Genomic DNA, 27,932 nt, shown 5'->3' with positions numbered 1-27,932 from the left:
GCCTGAAGAATAGCATATAAAGGCTCCAGCAGACATAGTGATGACTGCAAGACAATCCTGTGGGGAGTTGAGGAGGAAGCGCGGGACATGGAGGAGGGCTGCGCAGAGATAGGTGCACAACTTGGCTCTGCCGGATGGTGGCTGTGGGGTAACGCCACAAGGGATTGTCTTTTGGGCACCCTCTATCACCTCCAAAATAGGGGACCAAAAGTGGAACAGAAAATGAATAACATCATGGCAGGAGAGTTGCTGTGCATCTTCCCTTACCCCCCACTCCCACCGCTGGGCAGCCTGGGACACATAAAAACAAATAAGCAAATAAATTGGGGGTGAAGTGGTGAGCAAAGGAAGTGAAATTGATATATAAGAAGAGAGATGACTATGGACCCCATCATTTACCACTGGGCATAGTACACCTGAAGCACTTGGAAACAATTGAAATCAACTAGGTTTGGGAGAAATTGCAGGGGCCCTTCCTCTTCCCACCCCTTTCAAACAGGCACCCTCTGGGACACACAAGAAAGAAATAAAACAAACAGAGAAAGTCAGAAAACTCAGCAGGAAGAGTACGAGAAAACAAAGGGTGCATGTCAGCCTCTTGGCATCTAAAGCTCAAAGCCTTTGCATACATTTGCAGGACAGGAATCTCAACAATCAGAGGCAAAGGCATCTGTTGGAGTAGAAGGTACTGCCACAGACCACACAACGAAGCAAGATATCAAAGACAATCCGATTGAGGTGGGTGCCCCAGCAAGATGGCAGCAGGGTGACAGAGCTCTGGTGCAGGCGAGCTTTTGCAGCTAATTATATCCCATTCAGCCTGCTTCTAATAATGCCAGATGCTTGAAGAGGCAGTGATATGGATTGCATTGCCTGAGTGCCGGCTTGACAACTGCTTGGATCTCTAGGATATCTGCGGTGCGGACCCCGGCGGCCTGCGACTACTGTGCAGTCAAAATAATTAGGTGTTTGGATAAGCCAGGATTTGGAAACATTATACATGTATAACTATCTTCCCCTGTGGTGTGTGAATGAGAAGGATTTATAACTCCATGGAGAGATTATGATAACCATGATGAGAATTTTTTGGAATAGCAAAAAAAAACAGGCTAGCTCTGGGTATTTTATGGTCATCTAAAATCAAAAGCAAAAAAGCAATTGTTGGTGTTAGAAAACACAATGCTGCAACCAGTTACAGTAGCAGAATGGTTGTGGGTTCAAAGAACCTCCATTTTGAGGTAAACACCTCACCATGGGGCCTCTCTAGGAATGATGGAAGAACAAAGGGTTGGTTGGTGAGAGACTCAAAGTCGTATGCCCCCCATGTCCTGTTTTTGTATTAGATCCGGGAAGCACTGTGGTCCAAATGATAGCTTGAAAGGCTAAGAATGGGTGGAGCAACTCTGGAGACAGGAGAGATTTATTTAAATTACTCAGTAGGAGGAGGATTGGGAAGCTGTCTGTCTTTCATTATCTGCAATTGAAAGAAAGGAGTACACTCACAAGACAAATGGAGAAAAGCTATTGCCAATTCCTTGACCCAATTTGAACAGGTTCTTGATTGTTTCCACAGGAATATGGGGTTGATTTCAGTAGTGTATGAAGTAATTCTAGATGTTAGCATTGCATCAAACACTCGATGCCAATGACAGCTACATATGGGTTTCGGTATATCTGATAACATGTGGGCATAGATTTGTGAAACAGCAAGAAAAACCTCCCTATCTAACAAATTCAAATTGCATGTTGTAGGGGAGGATTGGTCCAAAAGACCCCCCTCCCCTGCATCCCCTTCCTTGGGTGAGGACCATGGCTCGTCAGGGGTTCCCTCCCTACCATCAGGGCCCAGGTGGTGGGTGGGTCACCTGCCGAAGACATTGACCACACCTGCTGAATTTAGCTGGGCCTCTGAAACCATTTTGTCTAATGAAGATGGTGTGAGCCCTGAGCACCGCAGCGCGGCCCCCGCCTTTGGAGAGTTTCAATTATCCCTGTGGTCACAGCTCCCTGGCAGATCCGCTGAGAGCCCGTTCCCACGAACAAGACGGACATGAGCTAGTGTAAGATACCAACACTGTAACATTTCACCTTCCGCAGTGTATCGCTGTTCCCAGCATGACCCGGCCAGCAGGGCCTGGGTGGAAAAAGAACTGTAAAATGATCTTTGGACAAAAGCAAAGTTTCCAAATACTAATAAGAAAGCTACCTGTGATGAAAGCATTCTTCCCACAACCTCTCTGACTAAAAAAACTGTCAAATGTATAAATATGGCAGAATGTGTGCTCATACGACATTAGGAATGAAGCACCCACATCCCTGCAGTTATGCGCAAATAGTAAAAACGTCCCGGGGATTTTCGTGTTATGTGTGTCATTGAAAAGATTGCACCCCACGGTCCCGCGCCATAACCAAACTAATGCTGCTAGAGTGCAAAGAAAAGACAAATGCAACCATATTGAGGCTCGTGTAAAGGGTGCACGAAAGTGCACCATATGCGTGTGTGTGTAAGCCCACTATGTGCCCCTGCCGTCAGTCTCAGTGGCCAGTTGTCTCTATGTGCTCCACCAACCTTACTACTACCTCACTTACCACAAATGTATAAGCATGTAACAAAATGTTGTAGTTGTCAAAAACATAGTGTACAAGTAATGTGCTCGGATTGACTATATGAAAGGCATTAGCAATGTTAAAACGTGAGCTTTGGAATGACTCAATTAGTATTATATATTATTTGAATGTTTATACTCCTTCCACCTAAAATCGGCAACACACGAGGAAAATACCTTTAGGAGCACATGCAAGGCCATTCCCCCTCCCTCCCAGCGAAGGCTGCCAGATGAAAAAGCAGAGGCCTGTGCCGCGCTGCTCCACATTCCCCAACTCGCCTGGAGCCGCTTCAAAGATTTGTAGTTCCCCCTACAGCACCCAAGGCCACGGCCCGCCACCTGTAATATTTACAACCCAGCAGTAAACCTTCGCCTGGAACCACAGATCCAGAGGCGCCCTTTCTTAAGCCCCACGACCCATCGGCTCACCTTAGATTAATGGCCCCTGTAAAATTAGGTCATCCAATATTATGGCAACATTAAGCAACACATCCATAAAGACTTCTAACAAGACATGATGACATGGACTGCCTGTCCCATGCCCTGAGACCTAACCCCACGACCTATGGTACCCGGTCCACAGGACGCTGGTAACCTTGTATTGATAAATCGCCAACAAGCCCCACTCTAGGTGCATTCCTCCTGTGTTGCATTAACCTGTAGAGTAACCTATTGGAAGATTTACTAAGGAAGATAATATTGCAAATGGGTGAATGATTGCGGTGTGCATGGCATAGGGCAAAGAAGTCAGGAAAAGACATTCATCTCTGACACAGGCCACCGGGGCACAACAATACCGCCTGGATGAACCCAGCTGACCGACCAGGCCCAGCCCTACCCACGAGGCTAACCAGTGACGTCCTCCAGCCACGGCCAACCACATCGCAACAGCACCTATAGCCAATCCCCATGAACTTGTGCCCCCTATAGTATGTAGGTTCTGATGACGTTCTTTGTAAATATATATGCCTGTCTTTGCTATTGTCAGACAGAGCCCTCTCGGAGTTTGCAGAGTTCTTTGCATGCCCTATTCTGATTGATAAACTCCCATTTATGCTCACCCGCACTTTTTCGTGGCCTTATTCCTATCTTGGGAGAGTCCATTATTGTCTCTCATTGCGGGGAGGATCGTGCTGGTTGGGGACGCTTGCCTTCAGTGGTGAGCCCGAAAGCATGATTATTATTTATCTCCCAACATATATATATCCCTACCGTCCCCTTTGGCACGAAAATCTCCGGTTGAAAAGGGATATGCACGGTGCGCCGGCTCCAGGAGGCTGCCCGCCAACGGCGACCGGTACGCTCAGAAGTGCGCACTCACCAGAGAGCGGGTACGGGATCCGGTTGAAAAATCCCCTTTGAGTACCGCTCACCGGAGCCGGGGCTGACTGTTGAGTGTACGGCAACACTGCTTGGACAGACCCAGTTTCGGAGACTCTCGGTTCAAGACGGGCACGTGAGTATTGAGTGCGAGTGATCATAAAGGGAGAAGGGGAGAAAATCTAGGACAGGGAACGAGACTGGGTAAAAAGGGGAACTTTGGGTCTACTAAGGACCATCCTAAAGTTTCTTTGCTTTTTTCTTTGCATATGGCCATTAGGATTAAGAAGTGAATAGAGATAAAGTGATGGGAACCTAGCTCCGAAAGGGGGTGGAAGGCAGCGCCGCATAGTGCTATCTTGACTAGTACTGGGAATATATGAAGAAGTGGAAAATGAAATAAAGGTGTCTGGTAAAGGAAGACACGGAAAATATATTAGTGACTGCTATCCTTTTCTATTCTTTTCTTTGGGTTTACGGGAAATAAAAGTGGGTTAGTACGAAAAGAAAGATATAAGCTAAATAAAAAGACAATTTTACATAAAAATTAAGAAATAAATATATATATATATATCAGAATAAGACGGACAGGGACAGCCGGCAAGGGAGGAAAGGGAGGATAAACTAAGTTGTGAATCGAGTGCTGTCTATGGGTGTGTAAAAATCGTATGTGTCAGGACATATTTTGTTATGATGAGTGTGTAGAAGTGGCAAGGAATGCATAATTATGGAATGGTCATGTAAGTGTGGCCAGGCGACATGTCAAATCGAAGAGAGTAATGTGGTGAAGTGAGTGTTTACGTTTTTTTTTTTATTTGTTGGGTAATATTGTTGAAATTACTGATGGTTTGTTCTTGTACGTGCCCCCAAAGAGGATAGAATAGAGGCGGGGCGCTGCTATTCTTATGGTGTGTAGGAGGAAGGGAAAATACGCAGGCCCCCCCACAATTCAGCAAGACATAGATACGCAACTCACATGGTGATACGGTTATATTGAGATACCGAGATATACATACACATACACATAGAGACACCTCAGTGTCAGGTGAGCACGAAGTATGGGGGCAGAAACACCCTTATCACATATTTGTAAGAACCTACCTGGGTATGTAGAACAGATTAAGAAATATCATGACCAGTGGATTACAGAGTTGAAGGGGGAGGGGTTACCTCAAATATGGCCCAAAGGGGGATCGTTTGACAAGAGTGTCCTCTATATGGTAGCCACATGCATTTGTTTGAAATACTAATACTAGAAGGAGAGAAATATTAGACTTATGGAGACTATTTGAAGAGATACCCCCGCCTAAGGCAAGGGAATTAGATCCTAATCTACCATCTACAACTCACAATCCACTAATGATACAAAAGGATGATAAGGTATTGCCATAAGAGGAGCCACCGATAGACGTTACTAGGTTGTACCCAATACTAAACAAGCCAGTGCCCGCGGAGGGCTACAGTGACCCAACTTATGTACCCCCACTGACAGCTGCCACCACCCAAGGGCCAACAGCACCTCTGCCATATGAAAGCCATAGGGAACGAGAACAGGTGAGTACGCCAAGGGTAGACATAGAAAAATTAACAGAAGACTTAGAATCAAGGCTCTCAATAGCCAAAGATGAGCTCTCGAGAATAAAAAGCATATGTGAGCGGACTGCACTCAATACAGCTATATCAGAGCATACATCTAGCGCGCAGAGTGAGAGTAGAACATTTGAAGAAGGATGGAAAAAAGGAGAGATACTGTTTAGGATACAGGAAGAACCAACACAAATAATTGAACTAGAGGAGAGAGAGAGATGTACTGATAACGAAGAGAGGCCACAGGAGGCAGAGAGGAGCTACTATGTGATATAGGGGATGATTTAGAAGAAAGTGAAAGGCTAAGTATGGCAATGGGAGGGGGAAGCAAAGGGGTGGAGAATGCATGCTCAATGAGAACGATGGATGATGAGTGGACAGGGCGACTAAGGAATAGGTTGGGAAAAATGGCATCGCTAGGAAATTCAGGAATGAAGGTGAGTACAGATAGAACGACAAAGGGAAAGTTACAGCTCCCACTAATACATAGGGGAGGTGGGAGGCCGAATTACATACCCTGGGCTCAGATGGATAAGGCCAATCTGTTAAAGTTATTGCCCCCGCTATCAGGAGGGGCGAGCAAGTGGATATATGCTTTTGAGAAACACACAGCTGGGGTACTTCTAGCGATAGGGGACGTGAAAGGTTTGCTAGTATCAGCAGTTGGGGATCAGGCTGACAGAGTATGGGTCAAAGCTGGCTTCCCAGGGGTAACGTTAGGCTGCGACCGCCATGATGGTGCCTCTTTCAACACAGTGCGTGCAAGAGTATGGGATGCCTTGCGGGAAACTTTTCCAGATACCCCAGATTTGCAGTCAGTAATGCAATGTACAATGAATGACGGGGAAGATGCTATGGATTACATTTTTCGGGTCCAGGAGATGTGCAGAGCGGAAACGGGCACGCCCTGGTATCAATCGACATCCTTATTCTACTTCATAATAAAAAGGGGGCTCCCAAAAGAAGTGCAAAAAGCACTTGACAAAATAGCAGGAATTGAAGCAAAAGGATGGCCCGAAATTCAAAGCATAATAGTCCACCACTGTAAGCGAATAAAAGAGAGGGAGAAGGAGGTGGCGCAGAGAAGATTGGCAGACGAAGCGAAACTAGTATAAACAAAGCTTGTGAAGGTCGCTGCAGCAGTGGCCGCGCTCCCACACAGTAGGGTGGGAGATGAGGAAGAGGAGGGGCTGGTAGCAATACAAGGAAGGATGGCAACTAATTGGGCAGGCGCAGGACAGCGGCAGTGGAACGAGCAGGAGCAGAGTGGAGGTCCGCAGTGGCAAGAGTGGGCACCTCGAGGGGGACGAGGTGGGTACAGGGGCCGAAGAGGAGGACAAGGGTATGGGGGAATGGGAGGAAATGGATGGCAGGGTCCCAGAGGTGCGCAAGGGAGTTGTTGGAACTGCGGGAGGTGGGGACACTACTCCAGGGAGTGCAGGAGTAGACAAAACAGCGGATTTCCAGAGGTAGAACATTATGGCCATCCCCATCAGGGGAGCCCATATGGTCTCGCAATGGGACAACAACAAAGGAACCCAGGGCAGGGGTACCATGAGCAACAGCAGGGACACCAGTAAAGAACACAGGATCACCTACAACACAATGACACTACGCATTACACGCCAGGCAACCCTTTCGCGCCAACAGCAAACAGAGCCCCAGCACCAGCCCCCTATAGTGGTGCGGCAGTGGTTTCCGGGAGTGTGTTAAACCAGAGGGGGCGATGAGACACCCGCATAGGACAGCCCACAGAGAACACTTGCATGTCCTGTCCTATCTACCACCTACGATGCAGCAGAGGAACCATTGGTAGGGGCGCAGATAGGAGACAAGCAGTTCATATTCATGGTGGATTCGGGAGTGGAGAAATCATGCATTAGAGAGGACCGGTTCCCGTTATCTAACCGGAAGTTAGAGACGCAGGGGTTCTCTGGGGCTGTAATTGAAGTTCCTTACACAGAAGCTTTGGATGTGACAGTGGGGGGTAAGACTGTAAAAACACCCTTACTGTATTATGAACATTCACCAATAAATTTACTAGGGAGGGACCTTCTTAGTAAACTCAACATGACAATATCATTCACTGAGAGAGGTATAGTGTGTTCAACACCAGGAATATGCCCATTACGTGTAATGCTGGTAGTACAGGCTCACACAACTGCACCGGAAATACGTGGCTCGCCAGTGGAAGAGAGAATGTTCATTGAAGGACTAAAAACGCTGGCCCACATAGTTCCGGAACTGAAAAGGATGGATTGGAGAATACCCGCAGAGTTCCTCTTCCGCCCAATAGTGCACCCAGACATAGCACCAGGATCAGTGGTATCATTAGACTTGCATGCTGTACAGGTATCTGCAAAAAGGATCGCTGTGATTGAAATGGACATAGACGGGTGCGAGTGGCGCACAGTACTGTGCATCAATGCCGACATTGCCCTGCGAGACTTAACTGATGAAGATCTCTTTTCCGATTCAGAAAGTGATGGTGAAATAATAATGGAAATAGCAATGCCCTGTGACATTTTAATTCAGGCTAGACAGATTCCTATCCAGTTGATGGCAGTGGTGGGAGCACCACCGTCATTTTTTGATAATGATATGGGACTAGTACCAAACAATTTGTGGACAACAGGCCCCCATGACGTAGGGTTGTTGCATGGAGTAACACCAGTGGTAATAAAGCTCAAACAAGGGGCGATTCTACCCCGAGTGAAGTAGTATCCATTGTCCCGCGAAGCTGAAGAAGGGATAAAAGAGACAATAAATGCACTACTAGCACAAGGGATAATAGTTCCTTCGACCTCCCCATGTAACACATGTATCTACCCGATCAAAAAAGCAAAGGGAGGGGCTTGGAGGATGATCCAGGATTTACGCCCCCTAAATGATGTAATACAGAAAGAGTTCCCTTTGGTCCCGAACGCCGCATCAATATTATGCAGTATCCCAAAAACGGCATCACATTTTACAGTGGTCGATTTGAAAAACGCATTCTTCTCCATCCCCTTGGCAGAAGAAAGCAGATACCTGACAGCATTTACACTAGGAGGAAAGAGATATGAACACTGCAGATTACCCCAGGGATACTGTGAGAGCCCAAGCATATTCAACCGCATACTACATGAAGACTTAGGCAACTTATCAGTTGAAAGCACAATCATTCAGTACGTAGACAGTTTACTCGTCTGCGCACAGAATGAAGAGACATGCAGAAAAGATTCAGTAACACTCCTGTCCCTGTTGGCAAATAAGGGGTATAAAGTAGACAAGGAAAAGATACAATATTGTCAGAAAGAAGTCCTATACTTGCGACAGCTAATATCAAAAGACGGAAAAAGAATAATACCTGACAGGGTAGAAGCAATAAGATCAGTAAGAGAGCCCACAACAGTGAAAGAGATGCAACAATTCTTGGGAATGTGCAACTATTGTAGAGCCTGGATATTAGATTATGCAGCATACACCAGACCCTTACTGCAAGCGCTCAAGGAGGCCCAACAAGAGAACAGGAAAATAGAATGGTCAGAAGAAATGAGCGCTTCATTCAAATCGTTAAAAGAATTGATCTCGAGTGCTCCAGTACTCGCCAATCCTGATTATGAACGCAAATTCTACCTGTTCTCACATTGCAAGGGGACTCTCATGACAGCTGTACTGACACAAAAGACTTCCCTAGGACACAAACCATTGGCTTACTACAGTGGCACTTTGGATGCGGTAATGCAGGGACATTTCGCGTGCGAGCAATCACTCGCTGCAGCCGCGTTCGCAATTGAGAAAAGCGCCACAATAGTAATGGGATGCCCTGTCACATTGTTTGTGGAGCATTCACTGTTTGCAATACTTGAGAGATCGAAAAGTACACTGACTACACAGCGAGCAACTGCCTATGAAATAATATTGTCCAGCGCCAATATCCATGTGGTATGATGCAGGACAGTGAACCCGGCAACATTCATTACAGAAGCATGCACACTAGAGGACATGCAGGAACACGATTGTGCGACCTACACAGGGGAAAGAGGGGAAGACACAGTGGTGTGCGAGAATGCCCTGAGCGAGGGGGAGGTGTACTTTGTGGACGGGTCAGCATCAATTGACATGGACACGGGAGAAAAACATGTGGGATTAGCAGTAGTGAGATTAGAAGAAGGTGAGTATGAGACACTAGTGCAGTATCGCCTCCCATCACATTTCTCAGCACAAGCATCAGAACTTATTGCCTTAATAGAAGCATTACATGCAGCTAAAGGTTGTGCAGTGACAATCTATACAGATTCAGCTTACATGACGACAACAGTACATGGAGGCCTGGCAAGATGGGGGCGGAGGGGGTTTCGACGAGCAGACGGGACTCCAGTGCAGCATGCAGAATTGCTGAAGGAGTTAATTGAGGCCCTACGAGATCCAACAGTGGTAGCGATAGTGAAGTGCCAAGCACATACGTCCAACACAGACGTTGTGTCTTTGGGAAACGCGGCAGCGGACGCTGCTGCCAAGGAAGCTTCATACTTTGAAAAACATGAAACAGGTGAGTACATGCTGCAGCACTAGACAAATGAAGAGCTCCCAGAGGGATACAATGCGATGCCCATATCACTGTAACGCTCACCTGATTCCCGCAGAGGCGCCGGTCTTGACTGGGTGAATGCTGTATCTTCAAAGGTGATGTGTAACACACGGTTGGCTCTTTGGGCTGGACCTCTGTGCACTGCATGTCTGACTCGAAGAGTAAGATGTCTGCAGATAGAAAATATGGGATTAATGAACTGGGGTTATTGGGTGCCTGTCTCCTCTTCCCTTTCTCTTCTCCTGTAGAACCCCAAAGGTTAACACCCTCACCTTAGGTAAGTGAACGCCGAGCTCTCCATCTGCCTCGGGGCAGGGTGCCGTAACCAGTTTCTTCACTGGATAAGGGTGCAGGCCTCTTGACCTCAGAGGACTGCTGTCCGTCGTTAACTGCACGAACGGTAAGTTCTGGGCACTTCAAATGTCTTAAAAGTCTTTTGTAATGATATCTCTTGTTTTGCAGGGTTCCGGCGATGGCGGATGGCGGGCTGATGAGAGTTGAGGATCGAACCTGCGTGAGGAATAGAAGCGCCTGGAAGCACGTAAGTAAGCGCTTGTAGCCTGCTTCACGATGCGCACTAACTGTCCCTTTTATCTTGCAGGTACAAGTTCGGAGCTTTAGAGAAGCTGAAGGGTGCTGGAATACCCACTGGATTCGGCGTGGGAAGGAGTAATGGCACGTGAGTAATAAAGTTGCCCAATGTCTTTAAACGCACCTTCTTTTGTCTTTCAGATGCGGGATGCAGCGCCGAAGGCCTCCGGAGCGTGCGAAGAACTGGTAAGCTTTTGTCTTTCAGATGCCGGAATGCAGTGCGAAGACCTCCGGAGCATGCGAAGAGTAGGTAAGCCTTTGTCTTTCAGATGCCGGAATGCAGCGCCACTGAAGACCGTAGTGCTAACCTGTTCTTTCTTTGTCTTTACAGGTGCTGCTGAAGACTGGATTTTAGGATGGTAAGCCTTTGTTCCCTTAGGCCCAGGATCAGAAGCGGAAGACACGATGAGCGTTCTGCTGCAGAGAATGCAGAATAACGCAAAGCAAGATTCATCCATCGGGTGTGGTTTAAATAGCCTCCTGTAGTGCTTAGGTGTCTCCTTCCACAGCCACGCCTAAGAAAAGAGTTCCTGCTTTCCAGAAGAGTTCCAGTGTTCTGAACCTAGGGAGTGGCTCCTGCCCCACCCAACAGGAAAAGTAGTCCCAAACAGAAGAGGATCAGGGGTTCAACTGGCAGGTAAGTAAGCAGCATGGTCTGCTGCAGGTAAGTCCACCCAAGCATTATGAGCCCGGCGCTTCCAGCGCTGGGACTGGGCATCTTTATGAGCCTGGTGCCACTGGCGCCAGGACAGGGTCCAAAAGGTCCCAATTGGGACTGGCTGGCACTCGGAACCGGGGTTATGGGTCTGCTTCCAAGGGAGTCGGGCAAGTCCTGATCTTTTGGAAGCAGAGATCATGACAATCACAAATACTAGAGTTACAGGAAGGAGCAAGTGAGGATGAGAAGATGATGTGGGTAAAACGAGGGTGCAGCCAATCAGCAACAGACTTGCTCTGGCGACAAAATAACTCAGGAAAAGTGGTAATGCCAGTAAACCTATTAGAAACAGCGTTTCAACAATTACACTTCCCAGCACACAACACAAAACAACACTTTGCAGCGGAGATACAAGAAGAGTGGTTCGTGCCCGGTCTTCAGGAGCACATATCTAGATTGACAATGGAGTCCTCAACATGCCAGATATACTACTCTGGAATGACATTACGTACACTCAGGGGAACAATTCTAAGACCGATTGGGCCATTCAGAGAGCTACACATTGACTACGCGGATATGGGAGAGAGATGTAATGGGGCACGCTACATGATTGTGGTTGTATGCCCCTTTTCGAGATGGGTGGAAGCAGGCCCATGTGCACGACCTGATGCTAAAAGCGCCACAAAGTTCCTAGTAAGGGAAGTATTCCCGTGCTGGGGAATTTGTGACGTGGTTCGCTCAGACAACGGCATTCACTTTGTGAACGAGCTTTTCAAGGAAGTAACGACACTATTGGGAATAAAACATAAATTATGCTCGATTTATCATCCTCAAAGTAATGGCGTGGTAGAAAAGATGAACGGCCTGTTAAAAGGGAGATTATCAAAGTTGTGCTTCTCTTTAAAGAAGAACAGGGTTTACTGTTTGCCCCTTGCACTGTTTGAGCTGAGAAATCAGCCAAGCAAGGATCACCATTTGTCCCCGCACAAAATTGTGACGGGAAGACGAATGCATACAGCACACTCCCCACTGCGCCAACACTCAGACGCGCCCAGAAGCGCTGCGATATTGGGAGATGAGTTCACTAAATACTTGAAAAAACTAACTAGGGCAGCGTGCTCCATATCAAAGCAGCTCTCACCACCTTTCACATGAGAAGAAGGGAACACAACGGGGCCCCTTACGGAACCTAAAAAACAGGTACAATTGATGCCGGGAGAATTCATCTATGTCCGAAGCTTTGTGCGCCGGTGGAATGCACCACGATTCCACGGACCATATGAAGTGGTATTTTGCACTCCTACCGCCGTAAAAGTGAAGGGCCTTAAATATTGGATACATTTGACAGATGTACGAAGGGCATATGATAGGGTGCAGGAAGAGGTGGATGAGGGGGCGCAGACAACAGCAACTAGTGCGAATAAAAATACGGAGTGAATGTGAATATTTGTGTGACGGAAATGCACCTGACTGAGAAAACTGATGATAAGAACGATTACATTTATGGGGATCTTTATGGATAAAAAGATTGAAAAAAAAAAGGGTGAACCTATGAGTAAACAATAATGTGACAAAAATGTATAATGTCTGCTCCCTTGTCTGTACATCCACAACCCCACTCCCCTACCCACTTCCATTCCCTTTCCATGATATCTTGGCACTAGTAGTGCCAACAAAATGTTTACATGCATGCCCTTAATGCACTTTTATATCTCAAACAGGAGCTACCATGGCATCTCACGGGCAGCCTGCAACGGATAGATTTATTAGATATAGGGAATTTTTACCTGAGAGATGTAGATACTCGTATGAGTGTGGATTATCTGTGTGCATTACATTATTTTTCACAATTATGTTTGGCCTGATTACTTATTGGTTCATAGCGTTCATCTCTATCGAGATGAACGAGGGGGGAGGGACTAACAGGACTAATGTGACAAATGAAACAGCAATTGTAAATACTAAAGAAGGTGATTTTTTGGTATGGGATGGAACTAAACTTGTATGGGGATATTACACCACACCAGCCAATGCTGTCATCTCGAAAAATGAAGGTCTGCAGGGAAAAGTGCAAGATAACACAATGACCCCACCAAGAGTATCTAATTACAGTGCCCGCAGTCTAAATGATCGTAACCCCGCTGCTATATCCTGGCTATATATCACCCCCACTAGCCAGCCCGCCCCCGCATCCAAAAACACACTGTTGGACAACATAAAGAAAATGAAAAAATGACAGCGACATATGAAATATTATATGATGACTGGGCAAAGGGGGGCGGGAAGGAGAAAGGGGGACCTACATTGTCCATTGCCCATGAAGCCGGGAAATATATTAGACAAAGAAATAACAGACGAAAAAGAGAGGTGGGGAGGAGAAGTATGATGAGTATTATGGGTTAGGATTAGACAAAATGGAAGACCCACGACACCCGCACCAGACAAATAAATGGTATGCAGACATGAGTGCAACAGCTAAGCAAACAACAAATGAGAGCTGTTATGTCTGCTCCCTCATTCCCCATGCTTCAGGCACACCAAAAGTATTGTTGCCCAAAGAGTTGCCTATTGTCGATGCCCAGTGTCTCCTTCATCTCACGTTGTGCAGAATTAAGAACACCTTCCAGGCACATGAAGTAACTTTTAGAATGCTGCAGAACGAGAAAACCTGCTATCCAAAGACAGTAGGAGTGGTATGTCTGGAAGAGCCATTTTTCATAATACAAGGGACACTTTTTTCAGACAACAAGTGGAAGGCCGAAGAAGTAATGTGCAAGGCTGAAGCACTGAGAGGTGTGGCACCAGAGAAGCTGCAATGGATAGAAGAAACATGCACACCAGTATGGAAAGAACACATCTCAAAATTAACTTGGGTAACGGCCATTGAAAAACCCTTCAAGCTGCAGATGGAAATAGACTATGAACTGTGTTTTAAAGGAGACGGGAAAACTTCCATGGGGGCAAACAAGAACTGTAACAAGACCCTCACCATCCAAGATTTGTAAAAAGGAAAAGCAGCACTCAAGGATACATATTGGGTATGTGGCAACCAAGCATACCTGCACCTCCCACAATCATGGAGTGGCAGTTGCTCGATGGCCATCCTACACTCCCCACTAATGGTAATCCCGGAAAGCCACATTGATGGGAGCAAGAAGGTGCGAAGAAACACCCAACAGGGTGCGGCCCAGCAAACTGCATAGCCACAAGTATATGTCCTGTCTTCCGGGAACAAGGAAGGGGTGCTGTCCCGAAACAAACGATCAACGAACTATATATCAAAGGCATCATCAGAATTGCTGCCACAGATCCCGGATAGATATCGATTATTCAGCTCTGCAGAGACATTTTTTGCCTCACTCATCCCAAGTATCCAGGCGCGAGCAAATGCAAAGTGGCTCCAAATCACACGTTCGGAGCTGATCCAGCTGGCTAATGACACTGAAGAAGGGTTTAACGTAATAAAAGTGGAACTGAGAGCACTACGGCTGATGACCATGCAAAACAGGTATGTCCTGGACCTGTTGACAGCGATGGACGGAGGTGTTTTCCGAAAAATCGGAAGTGCCTGCTGCACTTTTGTACCTTCCGAAGACGCAGACAACGGCTCACTGTCCCATGTGATCGAGGCAGTACATAACCTAGGAGAAAGAATGAGAATCGAAGGTGGAGCGGAAGAAAGCACGTGGTTCGACAATCTCTTCTCCTGGGTCCCATCGTGGCTGGGAATGACTGTGAAATTTTTGATGCTGGCTGTAATATTCCTCCTCTTTATTTTTTGCCTGTGCCAGGTGGGTCTTTGATGTTGTGCTAACGCAGTACCGAATGGTGAAATGATGATGGTGACAATGGGCAACACCCACGGTACAATACAAGCTATGCAGGAGGCACAGGTACAAACAGGAACAGATGACACACCGAGATATCAGTTAGTGCCTAGGTACCACGACAGGGATATAGTAGACAAACTGTGGCACACTACCATTAAAGAGCCCTGTATGCTAGAATGGTACGAGGAGGTGTGGGTGGACTTGGAAGGGGAGAAATGATGCATATACCTGACTTGTACCCCAGATGAATATGCAGGGAGAGGTCAGAGCCTGAGAGGGGTGTGCAGGGCATGGATGCCGATAAAAGGCACACCTGCATGGGATGACGCCTTAATTGACGAGGAAGAATGTAGGAGATTGGAGGATTTAAAGAATTCATTACTTAAGTAACGAAAGGGGGGAAATGTAGGGGAGGATTGGTCCAAAAGACCCCCCTCCCCTGCATCCCCTTCCTTGGGTGAGGACCATGGCTCGTCAGGGGTCCCCTCACTACCATCAGGGCCCAGGTGGTGGGTGGGTCACCTGCCGAAGACATTGAGCAAACCTGCTGAATTTAGCTAGGCCTCGGAAACCATTTTGTCCAATGAAGATGGTGTGAGCCCTGCGCACCGCAACGCGGCCCCCACCTTTGGAAAGTTTCAATTATCCCTGTGGTCACAGCTCCCTGGCAGATCCACTGAGAGCCCGTTCCCACGAACAAGACGGACATGAGCTAGTGTAAGATACCAACACTGTAACATTTCACCTTCCGCAGTGTATCGCTGTTCCCAGCATGACCCGGCCAGCAGGGCCTGGGTGGAAAAAGAACTGTAAAATGATCTTTGGACAAAAGCAAAGTTTCCAAATACTAATAAGAAAGCTACCTGCGATGAAAGCATTCTTCCCACAACCTCTCTGACTAAAAAACCTGTCAAATGTATAAATATGGCAGAATGTGAGCTCATACGACATTAGGAATGAAGCACCCAAATCCCGGCAGTTATGCGCAAATAGTAAAAACGTCCCGGGGGTTTTTGTGTTATGTATGTCATTGAAAAGATTGCACCCCACGGTCCCGCGCCACAACCGAACTAATGCTGCTAGAGTGCAAAGAAAAGACAAATGCAACCATATTGAGGGCTCGTTTAAAGGGTACACGAAAGTGCACCATATGCATGTGTGTGTAAGCCCACTATGTGCCCCTGCCATCAGTCTCAGTGGCCAGTTGTCTCTATGTGCTCCACCAACCTTACTACTACCTCACTTACCACGAATGTATAAGCATGTAACAAAATGTTGTAGTTGTCAAAAACATAGTGTACAAGTAATGTGCTCGGATTGACTATATGAAAGGCATTAGCAATGTTAAAACGTGAGCTTTGGAATGACTCAATTAGTATTATAGATTATTTGAATGTTTATACTTCTTCCACCTAAAATCGGCAACACACGAGGAAAATACCTTTGGGAGCACATGCAAGGCCATTCCCCCTCCCTCCCAGCAAAGCCTGCCAGACGAAAAAAACAGAGGCCTGTGCCGCGCTGCTCCACATCCCCCAACTTGCCTGGAGCCGCTTCAAAGATTTGTAGTTCCCCCTGCAGCACCCAAGGCCAATGGCCCGCTACCTGTATTATTTACAACCCAGCAGTAAACCTCCGCCTGGAACCACAGATCCAGAGGCGCCCTTTCTTAAGCCCCACAACCCATCGGCTCACCTTAGATTAATGGCCCCTGTAAAATTAGGTCATCCAATATTATGGCAACATTACAGCAACACATCCATAAAGACTTCTAACAAGACATGATGACATGGACTGCCTGTCCCATGCCCTGAGACCTAACCCCACGACCTATGGTACCCGGTCCACAGGACGCTGGTAACCTTGTATTGATAAATCGCCAACAAACCCCACTCTAGGTGCATTCCTCCTGTGTTGCATTAACCTGTAGAATAACCTATTGGAAGATTTACTAAGGAAGATAATATTGCAAATGGGTGAATGATTGCGGTGTGCATGGCATAGGGCAAAGAAGTCAGGAAAAGACATTCATCTCTGACACAGGCCACCGGGGCACAACAACACCGCCTGGATGAACCCAGCTGACCGACCAGGCCCAGCCCTACCCACGAGGCTAACCAGTGACGTCCTCCAGCCATGGCCAACCACATCGCAGCAGCACCTATGGCTAGTCGTCGCCACCCAATCCCCATGAACTTGTGCCCCCTATAGTATGTAGGTTCTGATGACGTTCTTTGTAAATATATACGCCTGTCTTTGCTATTGTCAGACAGAGCGCTCTCGGAGTTTGCAGAGTTCTTTGCACGCCCTATTCTGATTGATAAACTCCCATTTACGCTCACCCGCACTTTGTCGTGGCCTTATTCCCATCTTGGGAGAGTCCATTATTGTCTCTCATTGCGGGGAGGATCGTGCTGGTTGGGGACGCTTGCCTTCAATGTTATCAAACTTCTCCATAGATGGCACTTTCCCCCCAACGAGGCTGGGAAGAATGTGATTTGAAGTGTGTTCAATCTGTTTTAGCATGAGAAATTGAGACACAGGAAAGAGTAAAAATGGAAGGGAGGCGAGATCTGAGGGATTATGTGGTAGGAGGGTTGGGGGCATGGAGGTAGGAGAATGTTCCAGACATTACCAAAGGGAAATAGGAGAGTCAGTGAAACTGAGGTGCTGATGTGAGTGTATATGGGGACACTAAGGCCATGGGTGAGATTGCAGAAACTGATGTTGGATGGGTATTGGAAGACATCAAGAGAGTTGATCTAAGTAGAGAGGGAAGATACTGAGACACATCCATAAGACAGTAGATGGAGAAGAAATGACGTCTTGGGACTAATAATATTGGCCAGATCCCTACGTAGGAAATATATTTACAACCACTGTACGCATATAAAACCATACTTGTAATCTGATTCATTGGATGGAAAGGACAAAAACTCATGTTTGCTTACCAGATGCATACTTGAAAGGGAAATCGGCCAGCTCCTGGGTGCGGCTCATGTAACCCCGCATCTTCTCGCACCAGTACTGGTGACTTACGTCCTCAGGACTCTTCTTCCAGTCAATTTTCCGACACCGCTCAGAGCAGTAGAGCACTGCCTTACACCTCGTACTGCATGGAGAGAAGCATGGTCAGGTAGGAAGAAATGGAGTTTAGATATAGGAGGATATATTCGACTCTGAGGTAGCGACCCACCAGGTCTTTCAACAGAGGGCAGTAGTTTTCTAAAAGGTCCACTGCCACTGCATCTCTGTTTCATGACAGAGTACAAAGTGTAGCATGATTTAGTACAAGAGCCTTTTCCCCCAGCATATGTCACCGTTGAGCCTCATCCAATAGTGGAATATACCCTTTGTTAAATTTGGCTAAGTTAAATATTGTATAAATGCTTTTCATGTTCTTTGTGGAGAAAGGAAATAGTAATATATTGAACAGATAAAGAATATTTGGTAATAGTATTATTTTTATTGCGCCCACTTCAACCCACAGTGTCAAGTATTCTCCTTCGATCTCAGAAAGCTTGATTTGCAGGTTTCTATATAACAGATGGGCCACATCCCCAGTGATATCTCAACCCACCCAGCAAAACCTGGCTGATGCATATGCTCAAGGTGAGGGATCACCCCCAATCAGTTTCCTGGCAATGACCTTCGCGAGGATCTTAATATCTACATTAAGTACACAAAACTGGTGTGAACTTCCTGGGGTTTTGAGATCAGTGTTATCATTATAGGCCCCATCAAATTTGTGACCAGCAATAGTAAATCTATGAACCTTTTATAAAATTGGTCTGTGAGGTCATTGATTCAAGGACACTTCTGGGTCTGCATAGAACTAATCACTTCAATCACAGCCTCCAGTGAACTGTTCCAATTTGCCATTTCAACCTCACCAGCAGTCAAGTATGTTTGTTGTAGGTGTATTTCATGATTGTTCCCTCACATTTTGTATACTTTACAAATTGCTGGGTTATAAATCAGAACCTTCACCATTCCAGAGTGGCAACTTAATTTGTATACTTGTTCTCAACCTCAGTTCTCAACTTCCCTCCCTGCCGTTAAGCCAAATAGGAATAAAACTGCACACATGCCCTTAACATGCCTTGGCGACTTTCCTTAGACGGGTCCCACAAAATAACCTCCTCAGCCACATTCAGATCTCATTACTCTGCCATGAATCACCACCTACATGGCATCTCAGAACACAGAGGAGCTCATGTTCGATAGTGGCGTAATGTGTCTGAAAGCGTAAAGCCTTGAGTAAGGCTTTAACGCCTTTCAATCACGCCACGCTACATATTCAATCATTTATATGGTGGATACTAGGGCCGGTAGGCAACTGGCATTTCCGTTGCTCCCTTCTTCTCCACCATACAAATACTCCAGCATCAGTACCGGCATATATTTTCATGCCAGCGCAAATGCTGGATATCCCCATGGGGTCCATTGTACACACTGCCATGCTCGCACAATTACATGGCTTGTACAATTACAATTACAATTAAACTCTCCCCGACATGCTCGCCATAGGTTTCATTTAAATGTGAGTGCTGCCTGCCCTCCAAGCATTATCAGCGGCAATCACAATAAAAAGTAAACACTGCCTGGCATGCCAGCATGCCACAGAGAATTTACTCACGTGCAAATGTGAAGTGCAAAAGGGGCCTTTCATTAAATCATAAACGTATTGGTTCCCCGCAGCCAAATTACTCCTTTATAGAAAATGAGCCCCAAAGTAGTCTGACACAGATCACTCATTTTCTTTGATATAACGTCCAATCTCTTTTGCATATATTCCACAAAATGAGTATCCACCAGCAAGCAGTCATTGACATACCCCCTCTTCTGCCTGTCTCCTGAAGAGAAATCAGCCACTACAGAGCTATCTGGATAGTCAAAGACAACTATCGCCATAACCTCTGCTGTCTGCATGCTACTTAGTAAAGGGCTAGATAATAGAAAAAAGACAATCCTTGGTAACACCTTATGTGCAAAGAATAACAGGTGAATTGTTTTTATCTAGGAACCAAGCACCTCCAAGTATCCACTAAACGCCACATCCTCCTAAGTTCCTATGGAGTGTTACTAATGTTCTTCTCAGTATGTCACCTGCAGCTTGGACTTACAAGTCATGCTACACAGCTTTGGAAACGCTATAAACTATCACTGCAAACCAAACTCATGCAAACTCCAAATACATCCTGAGCGACATTAAGCGCATGCACGTTAGCAATCACCAGAGACTCACTCTCTGACAACCTGCACAGCATCGCAAATCTACCCTCCGAATCCACTTTTTGACTTGGCAACTGATACCGTAAGGGTTTCCGAAATGAAATGAAACACACACATCTCAACCTCGATCTAAAGCATTTGAAGAATTGTCTGTTGTACAAGCCATTCAGCTTAGAGTGCTTGTCCAAAAGATGGGTTGTTTCCTTTTTACAGGGGAATTCAGGCCCTTTACATTCCAATGGAGAATCTTCAGATGAGAAAACATGATACCTAAAAAGATCCAAAGTAAATGAAGTGTACTTGAGCCAAGTAAAATTCCATTTGGACTTTCGGAATTATAATCAGCCAATCAACATTTTTGTTCAAAATCATATGAGTTACAGACGCTTTCGTATCATTGTTCTGAATACTGGAAACCTTCTCCAAATTCTATCAGTCAAAATTCCGCAACTTAACATTGCTTGCAAACTCTCCTTTAGAGGCCAGGCAATCAGAAACATAGGAGACGGTGCTGCATGTTTCCAGCAAAATCAGCATTTCATGGCTGATCTGTCTTGGTAGATTCACATCTCATCTCTTTGACAAACTCCACCTTTCCCCAGACAACGTGGTTGATTTTCTATCGCTATTCTGTCTCTTACTCACATAGGTTCTATAAATGATGGTAGGATATCTGAGATCAGTGCATGGCTGGATGGGACAGGGAACACTGTAGTGGGGTCAGCCACGGTAAGCAAATGGATAATTACAGCGCTAGAGAGGATGGACTGGTGTGCATAGAGTGTGGTGTCGCATGCCGAAGATGCGGACTGTGTAAGGTCTATATGTATGTGCCATGAAGGCTACATAAGAAGCCTAAGCCTTTTTTGTAAATGTGCAACTGTGTGAGAAGTGTTGGCAACACCAACATCTTTCTCTAGTGGGTCTGACTTTCTAGGAGCATGTCTGCTTCTTTTGTTCTGGGTTCTGGCGCTAGACTACACTTTTAGGTTGTGAAAATCCCCTGACCTATAGGATCACCCCTAAAGGATGGTAGGCCAGAAGGGGCACAGTTATGGACTTCTTGTGCAGGTCGAATTCTGAGAACTGTCTATTCCGAGACTTCGTTTTCAAGCTGGGCATGTGCAGACAAGCCAAGTAGATGTGGGGTGGTTCTCCTGAACCATTATTTGTTTATTTCTTCACGCAACAAACACATTGTCATGGTGTCATGGTTATGTCCTTGGGGAGGTGCCCTGAAAGGAGGACCTACACTGTTAGGAGGCATATTTCGCCCTGTAGAGTTGAAAATGACTCTCATGATTAACTGCTGTCAAGTGGAAAGTGTGCCCTTTACACTTCTCTTCTCGGTTGAAAACCATATTAGTTAGAAATCCGCCATGAAGAATTGGTTTGGTTGCCGTTATATATTATGTCTTCAGTGGTCTAATGATCCAATTGTGTGCCATATTGCCTATTGCTTTGTCATGTTTGTGTATCAATTGTGGTATATAAATACAGTGTATTGCTGTAGAAACCCTGACTCTCATTCTAAACTTTTATCACGCATCCCATAAATTACTTGGCCACGGCTGTTAGGCACTTTCCCAAAGGCTGGGCTCTTCAAGGCAGGTTTTTAGATCGGCAGGGCATCAACAATCTGGGACATTTTTATACCAACTCAAAAATATGATAGTGTCATTTTATTGTGTGAACAACAAATAGATACCTACATTACCAATACAGAGAATTTGTTGCCATGGACATCCAAGCACAATAGTCAAATGTTCTTTACTTTCATTTTGGGGAATACGCAGAAATGAACAGATTGGAAATTAACTCCAAAAAATAAAAATAAATCTCCTTTATGGGGAAACGTAATAAGCATACATTCACATGGTCAATTAATAACACCCAGATCGAGGAAGGGGATAACTTGATATATCTTGGATTCACCATCACTAACAAAAACAACTTAGGAGTAATTAAAGACAGAAGAAAGTCGGAAAGTAGATTGTTTCAGACTCAAATGAAAATCATTTTAGTAAAATACTGCTCTTTTACGCTACTTTCTTTAATCAAATTTGTGAAATTAAAGGTCACCCCAAGTACAACCTATGGTTGAAGTTGTTAAATGACATCGATTTAAACTATATAAATGTGTAGGAAGTTTCCTTATGGCAGGCTGTATTGAATCCACCTTGCTCAGTGCCGATAGCGATGATTAGACTTGAACTGCATTCATGGAGATAGACAGTCTCAAGAAAAAGACTAAGCTTTCATGGATAAGATCCTTACGGGTGAACCCAAATTCTTGTAGTAAATAAAGTGCGAGAAGGAGAAGGGGAAATCTCCGTATTGGAATTTACCAAGAAATGTGATATGCTATTGTCCAGTATGAATTATCGAGAAATCCTTCATTGATGATAAAGAAATTAAAGGAACTAAACTACATAAATAGCCATGAAAAACTAATAAATGTAAAACTGTATAAGACAAATAGAGTGGCTCTTCCAATTTTAAAATCATGCATTGCCTATGTTAAAAAATGTCCCTCATTACAGTCAAGAACGTGGCTGCTAAGATTTTGTTTCAACGTGTTGCACACATTGGAAGTACTAAAAATATCACAAGAGAATTGCACTTGTCGAGTTTGTGGATCTGACTGTGAAGTTATACTACATCACTTAATATTAGATTGTCACATTTTAGTGGAAAAACAGCACTTGTACTTTGAGAAATGTGTTCACTCTCCCAGTGCGGTCTTTTTCGAGACTTTATCGTGGAAAATAATGTAGGTGAAACACTTGGCACTATCTTTAGTATTAAGTTCATTTTGAAAGATATTTTCGAATTCCCCTTGGAGGAAAAGATATATGCTCACAAAGATTTATGGTCTCATAAAGCTTTGTGAGATAAAATGATGATTTCCTTTAGATAAATAATTATTGATCTAACTTCTCATTTTTGCACGTAACACTCTATACAATTAATAAATTGATCAATACTTAGGACATTATTTTATGCCCACATATGATAAACTGTGTTATTTGCTTATGTTTTGTCTATTTTAGGATCTATGTAACAATCAGATAAATAAAAACAGCAACTTATTTTTTACTAATGTATAAAGGCAAATGTGTAACTGTAAATACAAAAATAAAAGAAATAAAAGAAATGTTCTTTGCCTCTATACCAAGGTGAATGAAAAGGATGTAGTTGGTTACATTTTGGAAATACAATCTATCTTGTTAGACTGGAAAAAGCCAAACCCACAGTCACTGCAAAGCTGGCGAACCCTTCTAGCCAAAGTCTTCTCAGCTGCCCAAAACTGTTACCAAAGGGTTGCAGACCCAGAGTGAGCTGAGAGGTTCTGGGTCCTGGCAAAGAGGTTTAGCACTGAGCCGCAAATCGGACACTGTCTTGTATGATGTTGGATTGTTGTTACTACGCTCAATGTGACACCTATTTCCATTTGGGTATTTGTTTGTTTGTTGTTTTTGGTTACTGAGGGTTGGGAGGGTGGGACAGAGATGTTCTATTTGGGAGTGGGTGGCAGGGTACTGGGGTAGGAAGGAATGGGTTAGTTACTGGAGACTATTATTCTGTTTAATTCGCTTACTGATGCCCTTGTATGACTTTCGAGCCGAGTTGCCTGTACTGTACCTTGCCTCCATGTAATTTCTGATTTTTTACTCAAATGCAATAAAAAGATTTAATTCTCAAAAAAAAAAACAATGTATATCTTTTAATCACCTACTCTAATGTCACCTGTCCTAAAAGTAATCTGGAAATGATCTCCTACCTAAATCTCAACCTCCAATACCTACACCTAATTTTACCAAAAACTCCACCCACAAATCTCGAGACTAGCATTTGTACATAATACATATCTCAGCCAAGATATAAATGTGAAACAATAAAAAAGGAAGGCAGGCTTCCCTTTGACCCCCCCACTTAACACTCCACTCCCTCAACTGCCTTTAATTAAACTTCTTAGTCACCCTAAAACTCCTTCCTTTACTCAGCACATAGTGAAATAGAATCAATTAATGTCCACATACTGTTACTGTGAGGCTACATGAATGTCGCCAGCAAAGGCCAAAATAAGGACCTGACGAGCAAATGAGAGGACATTCAGTCCTAACTAGATTGGTGTGGGCGAACAAGGGACTGGATACCAAAAATAATAGTTTTGAAAAACTGTATTTCATGAACAAATAGATGAGATAGAGAAAGTAATGATGACAGTGTTTCACTATGCATCTCGGGCCATGGCATCTTTGTGGCCTGTCAGCTCAATCCTACGCACTTTACCTGATAGTCCAGGGGACCCTGTTTTTAGATGCTGCTTTCCCGCATGCATGGCCAGATGCACAGTTGGTGCCTTAGGTGAAAGGTTTGCCTTACCATGGGGCGAGTTGGGTCTCAAAGCTGCGTCTCTTACATACGTGGCATCCTTTCACTCTCATGGCAGGGAAGGTGAAGTTTTGGCGCTGCGACCAGGATCTCATCGGGTTCTTGGTCATCTTCACACCTATCCTTGGCAACAGCTGCTCCAATAGCCTGAAGAGAACAAGAGGACAGAACCAGAGAGTAGTGGTGAATGACTCTTGGCTATCGCAAAGTCGATCCATGAATTCCCATTGGAAGTTATATAGTTTCTGGGTGACCTCCTTTTCAGCCTTACAGGGTTTGTAGAGCGCTTCAATGTTTATGTTATATGGTTGGTGTGCAATATTCTAACAGACATTATCAGAAGTGTATACAAAATATCACTAATATTATAAGGCTGCTAAACTACTTATCATGGTACATTATCAGGTTTCCTATTTTACATTATTCAATAGTTGTTTGGCTTTCTCATGGCCCATATATGTTTGGGGTCTCTGTGATTAAATGACTAAAGCCCTGCAGGAGTACAAGAGTGAGTTCTGGTTAAGCCACCTACTCAGCCCTCACACTTCTATGTAACAAGTGATCCCAATAATAAAAGTGAAACAGGCACAGTTAAGAGCTACACCTCATTTGCCTTTTGTGGTAATGTGGGCTGAGGGCAGGCTATATACTCAAAACCTGAACATCCAACCTACAACAGTACAACAGTCCAAAATAAAGCAATGTCCAATCAAGGTTCTATACAAATATGTATACTTTAATTAAGCACATCAATATGCAAAATAAACTGTACCAAAACACCCCAATAAGAATCCGCCCCTGTAAAGGAAGACAGAGAAATGCCGAATGTTATGGTGCAAGTACTTTGGATACTTACCAGCAAGGAAAAGGCAACAAATCCCACAATGTTCAAAGTGGGTGTTTCCTTAGGAAAAAGGTGCAAAGGGGAGCTAAGCGAGTCACTAGGGTTCCTACAAATGGGCCAAGGGCATAGGGGATCTCAATATGCCTGACTGCAATGCTTTTGGCGATTCTGCAATGTCATATCTGGCTTTGAGATGCATTGCTTGTGGGCAGAACCAGGTTCAAAGGCATCAGGTTGTATTGGCATCAGTGGTGAGTATACATAGAATGGGTTCCCGGCGGTCTCCTATGTGGTTCGAAGACAACGTGAGACAAGGCCATTCAAGGCCATTGTGTCACCAGGAGTGGTTTGATGGTCACGCATAGCCTGAAAAGATGAGCCAAACAGAGGATGGCTTTGCTGAGGTGACGCTGCGTCAAACTGGTTTGAAGATGTGAGCGATGGCTCGAAGGGCGAAGGGGAGTGCAAAAGCCAGCACTGCAGGTCATGCTAGTTTGAAAGTGGTGAATATAGTTTGAATGCTGTGAGTACCAATCCAGAGGCTCAGGAACAAGATGATTCCTTGTTCTCGTTCTCCCAACCCGGGGGAGGCTAGCTACCACCTGCAGGAGCCCTTTACCTCCAGTGAGGTCCTAGATACCAGTGTAGCTGGCAGAGAGGCAGATCTTGCTCCAGCAATAGTTTACTCCTAATGTGCCCTGGGGATAGGTAGACAATGGAGCTAGGCCTCTGCCATGGAACCTCATTCATAACCTCACCGGAGGAGGACTTTGAAAAGGTCTGCACCCCCAAAAGAGGTCAAAATGTATTCTTCCAGGAATGAATTAAAGAAGTAGTGAGAGACCCCCTCTTTTATAGGTAAAGGGCCACTGGGGATTCGATGTAGGGCAATCCTCTTTAAAGTGTCCATTCCCAGTGCTTGAGACAAGTGACCCTTGCCTCCTAATGCCATACCCTGAGGGCCTTGTTCCACAGTAAGCATAGGGGGCAGGAAGGAGAGAAACACACACAGAAAAGTAAGATAGAGGAATCCTTCCTCGAACCCATTTGTACTCTCTGACTGTTCTAGCTCCAACCCTTTCCAAGCAAGCAGCTTCAAAGACTCTGTGGTGGTCAATCCCCTGGTGTGAGGCAGGCCTTTGTTATGTAATTGCCTCTTTGAATCCAGGCTCCAGGAGATCTCCAGCTGGGGGATCTCCATCCTTCATTAGAGTCAACAGATGCATGGATTCTGCCTTTTGTCTGATTCATCGGGGTAACATTGGTGTGCTACAAATCAGAAGAGGCTTTAATAATTATGTGAGCCATCAGCCACCATACCAAAACCTAGGTATAGCTTATATTTCCAGATTGTCCTTCCACCAAGCAATGGTTTATCATACTTCCTTATAGGTTTCGAGCAGAAGTGAACATTCTAATGCTGCCTCTGCACTGCAGTGACTTGGCTGTCACAGCAGCTGTCAAACAGGGCACATGTGACCTATTAACCTGCTCTGTACCACTAGATAGCAGTAGCTGCAGGACAGGATACCGATGCATCAAGGCAGAGGTGTAAACAATACTTTTGGCATGGCGTTTAATGAAATGGGGGCCTGGTTAGCAGAACAGCCATTTCTGTATCTGAGTACCTCTGTCAGCTTTTACGCCCTTGAGAAATAGCAATCCTCCACATTCCCATTCCCCATTGACGAATATATGATTAGTGTATTTCTTCTCATTGCACATCACACAGCTGTTCGTCTCATTTCCAATGATGGGCATCATGGGTACCCAGTGAAAATGTTGCAAACACAAATTGAGTCAGTGAGAAAATGATGGTGAAAATACCACTGCAGTGAAGAGGTCGCCAAGCAAAAGGTAGTCAACAAATGGAGTTGAAAAGTAGCCAAAAATGTAGTGTTGCTAGTGCCTAGTGGTCTTGTGCTTTGATAGAGTTACATATTTTGGTTAGACTTAGGGTAAGGGTTAGGGTCACGGTGGTTGTGAGAGGGGTGGTGATGTTGGGGCTTGCTTACTGGTTAGGGTACATTACCTGTCTAGGTATATGTCAGGGTAGGGGTTATGGTTAGGCTAGGGCTAATATATTGGTGTTGGGTAATTGATCAAGAAATGGATAGGCAGGTTGAAGAGGGCCAGTGTTATCGGTGTAAGATAGGGGTTAGGATACACTAAGTGGTTAGGGTAGATTAAGCATTAGAGTAATAATAATAATTTGACATTTATATGGCTTTTCTACCCAAAACACGCTTTACACAGAACATGTATATACTATTATTATTAGTAGCATTAC

At 45.1% G+C, this 27,932-nt stretch overlaps 1 protein-coding gene across 1 annotated transcript in view; it reads right to left on the bottom strand.

The window, feature by feature from the left end:
- ZMYND15 (zinc finger MYND-type containing 15) overlaps nucleotides 1-27,932 on the bottom strand; it is a 349,574-nt gene that overhangs the window by 262,688 nt on the left and 58,954 nt on the right. Inside the window, exons 4-5 of the mRNA XM_069612228.1 lie at nucleotides 24,790-24,945; nucleotides 18,117-18,277 (exon numbers count right to left, since the gene is read on the bottom strand). Of these exons, the coding sequence (XP_069468329.1) occupies nucleotides 18,117-18,277; nucleotides 24,790-24,945 (317 nt within the window). The remainder of the gene's footprint in view (nucleotides 1-18,116; nucleotides 18,278-24,789; nucleotides 24,946-27,932) is intronic.

This window comes from Ambystoma mexicanum, chromosome 1p, assembly GCF_040938575.1.
Source record: "Ambystoma mexicanum isolate Mex_15411 chromosome 1p, UKY_AmexF1_1, whole genome shotgun sequence".
NCBI lineage: Eukaryota > Metazoa > Chordata > Amphibia > Caudata > Ambystomatidae > Ambystoma > Ambystoma mexicanum.
The sequence above is the reverse complement of the archived record's forward strand: the minus strand, read 5'-3'. Positions and strand labels throughout refer to the sequence as shown.